This window comes from Crocuta crocuta, unplaced genomic scaffold, assembly GCF_008692635.1.
Source record: "Crocuta crocuta isolate KB4526 unplaced genomic scaffold, BGI_CrCroc_1.0 scaffold913, whole genome shotgun sequence".
NCBI lineage: Eukaryota > Metazoa > Chordata > Mammalia > Carnivora > Hyaenidae > Crocuta > Crocuta crocuta.
Genome location: NW_027531940.1, coordinates 152948 through 160983, shown reverse-complemented (window position 1 = coordinate 160983; position 8036 = coordinate 152948). Strand labels below are relative to the sequence as shown.

Here is an 8036-nt window from a genome sequence, read left to right as displayed (position 1 = left end):
TTAAATATTCATTTCTAACTGATAAGTGTGTTTTCATTTCTGTGATTTGTAATGAAATTGAGTCTCTCTCTCCACACATATACGCAGAGCCAGTTTAAACTTTTTTCTTCCATGAGTTTTTCATTCATTTTATTGCATTCTTTCTATACTTAGTTTTTGTCAGGTAATAGAGGATAAAATGTTATTTCAATGCTTTTACTTGAATTCCTTAACCTATTAGTGAGAACTTTTCTTGTAATTATTGACCACTCACATTTCTTTGTGCACTGTTTACGAATTTTGTTTATTTTGCTATTTTGCTATACGGTCTCTTAAGGCATTGAAGATAATACTCATACATAGATTTATTATTTCAGCAGATATTTATTGGGTGTTTATTACTTGCCACACTCCAGCCAAACATAATATCCCAGATCTTTCTTTTGAGATGTAGATGCTTATATTTACTATAAATGTTCATTTAGAGAAATAAAGGTATTAGTACCCATCCAAACATGCATGGATTGTCAAGGGAAACATATACAGGTCAAAAAACATTTATCCCTAAGTGCTGCATGACCATAGAGTAAAAAGGATGCAATGTGTTATTTGAGGAGACTACTAGCTCAGGAATGGTCTTTCTGTCATCTCTGTACTAATGGTAAGATTTTTTTTAATTATATGTTTCTGAGTTTTCATTTTCTCATTTTCGTAATGGGAATAATTATATCTCTATCAGGAAATTATTGTAAAGAGCAAAAAAGCAAAATAATTCAAGTGTCATATACAGCATATGGTACATTTGATACTTCACAGATGTTAGTTTCCCTCATTTCTCACACTCATCCTTCCTTTAAAGGAGATTGCTTTGACATAATCTAAATAGCATGATTACATAATAATCATGTGAAAATGTTCAATGGAATGAGAATGTATGTACAAGCTCCCTTTATGTATTAATTCCAGTGTCATTTCTATGTACTAGAGTGATTTCTCTGATACCTCAGGACAAAGGAAAAGAATCACTGGATCAATTATGAGAGTTTGAAAAAAAAATCATCACCCTTTTAATTTTATTTCATATGTTCTTCATATCACCTTTTAATGATATGTTATTTTCTCAAGAGTAATACATGCAATGTGGCCCAGAAAGAAGAGGCTTTGCAAAAGAACATTGTAATAGAACATTGGAAGCCAGGCATACCATAGGAGCTTCTGTAAGTCATTTCCCCTGTGCTGGCCATTTTTTCAGATAACACTTCTGAGATAGATGTAGGGGTCAATGAGATCACATCTGGGAAAGCACATATGATAAAATGCTCACATACAGTTAGGTACATGTAAAATGGTGAAATATGAGTAATACCAGTGGGATATATCAATGTTATTTTTCTATTTGTAATACTGTACTGTAGTTACACAAATTACCATTGAGGGTAAACGGGTAAAGGGCATAAGATAACTCTATTGTTTCTTACAACTACATAATCTACATGTGTATAGACTATATAGACAATTTATATAGATTTCATATATATGTATGAAGGTATATATAGATATATACATAGACATAGATAGATACAGATATGAAGGTATAGTTTTTCTTGTCTAGTGAACTAAGAAAACTTATCCAGCTGAACCTTTGCTATGTGCCAGCCACTGGGCAGGCGGCTTTACATGAACTACCTCTAGGATAAAAATACTTCCTGGTTTTCCCTTGACAGAAGGGTTATCTGTTGAGTTCGCATCCCATGTAGTTTAACAATTGTCCAATATCTTCATTTTGAAATAATGTATTACTATTATAGGCATTCACATTAAAATGAGCCATAATGGGTTTAGCAGACCATGTTTACTTGAATTAGCTTCCCAGTGCTATTGTAATATACATAAACTTGAAGGCTTAAAACAATACACATTTATTCTTTTCCAGCTGTGGAATTCCTAAGTCCAAAATCAGTTTTACCAGGCTGAACTCAAAGTTGTTGGAGTTCTCCTCTAAGAGAGACTCACTTCTGGAGTCTCTAGGGGAGAATCCATTTTTTCTTCCTTTTTCCATCTTCTATAATTGCATTTTTTGGATCATAGCTCCTTCCTCCATCTTCAAGGCCAACAGCTTGGCATCATACTTCAGCTGTCACATTGCTTCCTTCTGCAGCAAAAGTAAAATGCAGATTTGTTGACTTCTCATTCTATGAACACAACTTCTAATTTAGATCAAATTATTTTTCTTCAAGTTTAGTTAAAGAAACCTTGAATTCTAAGTTTTTGTGTGCATGTTTAAAAAACAGGAATAACAGCTGATTATATATTGGCTCTATTAACAAAAACATTCAGCAAAAAATTATTAATAGTTTAAAATCAGCATCATCAGATGATTAAAACAGAAAATCAGTTAGTACCAATAGTGATCTCACATTACTTTAATCAAATTTATGGAAGAATAATAATAAATATTTTTTGAAGTTCATATTCATGAAAGGGAAACATCCAGCCTTGTTATGAATGGCACTGTGAATTCAGTTAAAAAATTCAACACTGAGAATAATTTTTTTTGCTTATATGGTGATAACAGGAACATACATTTTGGTTGAGCAAAATATTGTAGAAAGATGAATGTTTTCCTAAATTAAGAAATATGCAGTGAAAACATAATTAGAATTAGTTGTGTCACATACATAATTCATAACTGTGTAAATACGATATGGTATTTTGCAAATAAAAATAGAAATGGAGGTTTCCCATATTTACACATGAAAACACTCATGCACACATATACTCTGTGTGTTTGTGTGAGTATGTGTGTGTGTGTGTGTGAGAGAGAGAGAGAGAGAGACTACACAGTAGAAGCTACAACACTGGCAAATTTCTAGTTCTCTAGTTGAGAAGAGGTTTCACAAATATGAAACACAGAAAGGAACAAGCATAGGTTACTGAAAAGAGTGTTATGAACCAAAGGTTATGATGAGTCTATGCGTCCGTGGTCCATTTTAAAAATGATGAATGCTTCTTCTTCTTTTTTTTTTTTTTCTTTGTAGCTGTCTGACACTCTCTCTGAATAAGAACAGGTGAAATAACTGGAGTGCAAGTTTCAAGTGTGAAGAGAAGTGAAGGGAGAAGGTGAGAAGGAAGTTGGTGAAAGCAGTTTGGGGTATACAGATTTTGAGTTTCCTCAGAGACATTCAAGCAGTGGTAGCCAAGAGACAGTTGGCAAAGAGGGTCTGGGGCTCAGGGTAGCAAATTGCCTGGGGATAGAGATTTGAGAATCATCTGTACTTAGAGGGAAATGAACAGAAATCACGCAGGGAGAGAGAACATGTGGACTGAGGAGCGAGGAGGCCTAGGAACACAGCTACTCAAGGCGGCAGGCAGCTCCGCTTCCTGGCGGACACTACCACCAGGACTCTGGAGTCAGGCAGAGCCCGGTCTTGAAAGCAGCTTGTAGGATTCAGTTGCTGAGCGCTCTCGGCAAAGTCGGGTACCCTCCCTGCGATCAGCTGTCACACCTGGCAATGACGTACATCCCAGAGGGATGCTTTGAGAGGACCTGAGATGCGCGCCAGGTAAAGCACCTGCGGTAGAGGAGCCTCTGGACTGCTCTCTCGGTGACCCCCTTTGCCACACTGCTCTCCACTTTCTATGGCTGCCCAGTCCCTAGGGGATGGGGATGAGGGGGCGGGGTGGGGGACCGAGCTTGGGTGACGCGGCGCTCACGTGACCGCCTGGGCGCCGGCGTGGGCAGCAGCCCCCGCGCCGCCTGCTCACCCGCCCTGCTGTNCGGGCCTGCGCCGGGCCCGCAGGTCGGTGTAAAGGTGGGTGCTGCCGGCGGCCCGGGCAGGGGTGTAAGTGGATGGGAGTAGGATCTGGGAGCAGCGCGGGGTGGGGAGGGGCCCGGGAGGTTGGAGAGGAGGGGAATGTGGCGCGGCCGCGGGCAGGTGGGGAGGGAGCACCTCGAAGCAGGCCCCGCCGCCTCCCCGACGCCCCTTCTCTGAGCCCTCCATCCATTTTTGGACCTGAAATGGGGGGTGGGAGCCCCCGCAGTGCGACAGTGAAATGTAGACAGACATATTCTAGAAATAACTCCCTCTGCTCTCACACTCTGCACCTAAGAGGAAATATTGACCTCCGCGGAAAAGGCGTGCGGTGGATGGCTTGTCTGCAGGGGAGGGGGGTAACCAAGACCCAAACAGTTTGGAAACCATCCTGGTCTGGAGCCTGAGGCCTGGGAAGTAATGGCGGCTGGGATGCTGGGGAGGTAGGGGAGGGAAATGTTGCATGAGGAGGGCCCAGATTCAGGAAAGAAACTTCAGTGGGCTGAGAGCACAGGCACCGCCCTTGTCTCCTGTCCGTCTCCAGGTCTGTGTGTCTGTCCCCAGCACTCTGCAAGACTAGAAAAGGAGGAGGGGCACTGATCAGGGATGGTGGGGCTGTAGAGAGCAGAGAGCTTGGGCAGAATTTGAGTTCCCCAGTGCCCATCCTCCACCACATATCTTGCAGACACCCAGCCACGCTGAAGGATGGTACAGAAGGTGGTAGGACCTGCCAGGGAAATGGTTGGAAGTAATGGTAGGGTAATAGTGTGCAGAAGACACTTGGAGGGCCAGGGTTCAGGAAAGGGACCCAGGATTTTGTGCATCCACCAAATTCCCAGTCTCTTTCTCCTGTCTGCAGTTCTGTGTGTTTATTCTCAGCACTCTACAAGGCTAGAAAAGGAAGAGAAACCTGTTTTGAATTCCTGCAGGTCAGTGAAGTAAGGGGGTCTCTGGACAGGGACCTAGAGGGGTGGAGAGTGTGGAGGGTACAGCATGGGCAGAATATGGGTCCAACCACCCACCTCCCAGTACATTTACACTTTACCACGCTGAGCAATCAAAGAGAAAATGGTAAGGCCTGAGAGAAATGGTTGGCTCCTGTGTGTGGGAGGAATGTTGGGAAAAGGAGCTTGGCAGAAGGCACACTTGGAGTGCCAGACCAGATTACGGGAACCCAGATAAGGGTCTATAGGTATGAAATGATCCAAACCTGCATTCTGCATTCAACCCCCAAGCCCTCAGTCCTCCTTGTCTCCTCTTTCTCCCACCCCCAGGACAGGAAAAGGAGGGGAAATCTCAACATGGATAAACTCTGCAATGGAAACGAAGGAATGCCTGAGAACCAAGGAGAGATGGAATACAAAGAACAGCCACAGGATATGGGAAAGCCAGAAGAAGCTTGTACTCTGGAAGACAAGGAAAAGTCAGAAAATGAGGGGAAAACAAATTACAAAGGAAAGACAGAAAATGAGGAAATCTTAAAGGACAACGAAAAGCCAGGGAGTGTGGCAAAGGCAAAAGAGGGAAAGCCAGCGAATGAGAGAAAATCAGTCAGTGAGGGAAAGCCAGAGAGCCAGGGAAAGGCAAAAGAAGAAGGAAAACCTGTGAATGAGGGGAAGCCGGTGAACAAAGGACAGTCAAAAGAAGGAGAAGCAGGGAGAAAGGGAGAGCCAAAAGAGGAAAAATCAGAACGTGAAGAAAAGCCAGTGAATGCAGAAAAGCCAGAGAGTCAGGAAAAGTCAAAAGAAGAAAAGCCAGCCAGTGAACCAAAGACTGTAGGAAAGCGCCTATCTGGGGATGATGTACCGAGGAAGACCAAAAGAAAAACCAACAAGGGGCTGGCTCAGTGCCTCAAGGAATATAAGGAGGCCATCCATGATATGCATTTGAGCAATGAGGAGATGATAAGAGAATTTGATGAGATGGCCAGGGTGGAGGATGAGGTAAAGAAAACCAAGCAGAAATTGGGGGTGTTTATGTGGATGCAAAAAAGTTTACAGGACCCCTTCCACCTAAGGGGCCCAAGGGAACTCAGGGGTGGTTGCAGAGCCCCACAAAGAGGCTTTGAAGATATTCCTTTTGTGTAGTGCCTCTGGAAAGCATTTGTCAGGTCCTGTGCTTTAACCTTATGCTAATAATTTGCTTTAGCTATCATTCTTGTTATCAGCAACCTTTTGACACAACTATAGCAAGCTATCAGTAGGGGATTTTCATCCATGTGCATTGCAATGACATTATAATTCTTGGGAAAATAAAGTAGCTTATAATATCTTCTACAGAAATTGGTCGACTTTTGTAAAAACATAACTTTAGATAGCACATCAGTGCACAGGAAAAATAGAAACTTTTTTGACCAAAAGGTTAACAGTGGCTCTCTGAATTATAAAACTGTGGGAAACTCAATTTCTTTGTTTTCTTTCTACCTATATGTTTATTTTTCCCTAAAGAATACAAATTACTTTTCTCATAAATAAATGCTAAAAAAATAAAAAAAAACAATACAGAAAAAGAAGTACAAAGATCTATTCAGTGAATTTATGAAAGCTAGTGGAGACACTTAAATTTCTTGTCAGAACTTAGTATGTAAAACTCATATTTCCTCTAGGACTCATATTTAGAGGAATTAACCTGCCAGTTACAATAGATCAATTGCTGTGAAACACAGTCTTGTCATCAGTGAAATGGGGATAATACTAGACACACAGGATTCCTGAGTGGAACAGATGAGGCAGTGAGTATGTGAGCTGTGTTGGTCTGGTTTCTACATTTTCCCCTACGCTAGCAGTACCAAGACTCCCATCAGACACATAGAAGGTACATCTCACCAATTCCCAGGAATAAGTCCAGGAAGTCAAAAGATGGGTGCCACCCTACCTGGGGTACTGCTGTCTGCTGCACACTGTGCCTCTTCTCATGAGTTCACCACACTCATGGTTCTCAGTGTTGCTGATGGGCTGGTGTCCTCAAGGTGACAAAGTCCAGTCAATTTCCCTGGAGTCCCCAGTGAGTTCAAAACCTGCCTGACATGATATCACCTATAGAAGGGAAGATAAAGCTAGAATTATGCTTACCCATGTGGGTAACATTCCAGTGATACTTTGGCCCTTAATGGATCTCAGAATTTTTTAGCAAACCAATATTTTCTGTGTTTGTTGCATTGTTAATATGTTTTTGTGTACAGCTATATCTCTACCAGATTAGATATGGGAAGCTGGAATAAAATTTGAATGGCACACACTGTTTTTCTCATCTGTCAGGGCCTTGTCTGCTTCATTCCTCTTTCCTTAGAGGTAATTGTCTCCTAGGAAACTCCAGCCAGGTCCTTCTTTACAAGGTTAGCACACATACCCACACCTAAGGTTTTTAGAGCATTGCTACTCAAATAGTGGTCAATGGACCACTGGTTAATGGACCAGCTGCATCAGCATCACCCGAAAGATAGAAACACAGAATCTCAAGTCTCCATCTTAGAAGTACTGAATCAGAATCTGAATTTAACGAAGATCTGCAATTGATTTCTGTATGCATTAAAGTTTGAGAAGCACTGGTTTATGAGGAGACTACTTAGCCTCCCCACTCCCACCTTCACATGAAATATGTGCCTAGAAGAATAAATACATGTGCTACATAAGATACACATCACAGGTGATATGTGTTAAACTGTGTTACTGTGTTAAACTGTAGTTTAATTGTGTTAAGCTAAGTCCCACACTCCCTGATATAGAGAGCCTGAAAAAAATGTAATGCATCAAGACTTGAAATTTCTTAGGGAAGTAGGGTTGAATAGAACTGATTAGAGCCCACCAATCAGTGTAGAGTCTCCTGATTTCTTCATTTTAGCCACTCTAACCAGCCTGAGGTGGTATCTCAGTGTGGTTTTGATTTGTATTTCCCTGATGAGGAGGGATACTGAGCATCGTTTCATGTGTCTGTTGGCCATCTGGATGTCCTCTTCAGAGAAGTGTCTGTTCATGTCTGCTGCCCATTTCTTCACTGGATTATTTGTTTATCAGGTGAGGAGTTTGGTGAGTTTCTTATAGATTTTGGATACTAGGCCTTTATCTAATATGTCATTTGCAACTATCTTATCCCATTCCGTCGGTTGCCTATTAGTGTTATTGATTTTTTCCATTGCCGTGCAGAAGCTTTTAATCTTGATGAGTTAACAGTAGTTCATATTTCTTCTTGATTCCCTTGCCTTTGGGGATGTGTCAAGTAAGAAGTTGCTGCAGTTGAGGTCAAGGA

At 41.6% G+C, this 8036-nt stretch overlaps 1 protein-coding gene across 4 annotated transcripts; it reads left to right on the top strand.

The window, feature by feature from the left end:
• The first annotated feature begins 3417 nt into the window (after positions 1-3417).
• LOC144240664 (transcription elongation factor A protein-like 2) lies at positions 3418-6194 on the top strand. 4 transcript variants are annotated; one of them, XM_077775044.1, is made up of 2 exons: positions 3418-3542; positions 5066-6194. In XM_077775044.1, exon 2 carries the CDS (start codon positions 5093-5095, stop codon positions 5876-5878), a length of 786 nt encoding a protein of 261 aa, XP_077631170.1. In that variant the 5' UTR covers positions 3418-3542; positions 5066-5092; the 3' UTR covers positions 5879-6194. The 4 variants fall into 4 exon arrangements, 3 of the variants coding, with proteins under 3 accessions (XP_077631170.1, XP_077631167.1, XP_077631169.1); XR_013337793.1 differs by lacking the exons at positions 3418-3542; positions 5066-6194 and adding exons at positions 3760-3791; positions 4336-4382; XM_077775041.1 differs by lacking the exon at positions 3418-3542 and adding an exon at positions 3766-3791.
• The last annotated feature ends 1842 nt before the right edge of the window (positions 6195-8036 follow it).

What these genes read in the sequence shown, in the direction of transcription:
- LOC144240664 (XM_077775044.1), top strand. Translation starts at nt 5,093, where the DNA reads ATGGATAAACTCTGCAATGGAAACGAAGGAATGCCTGAGAACCAAGGA.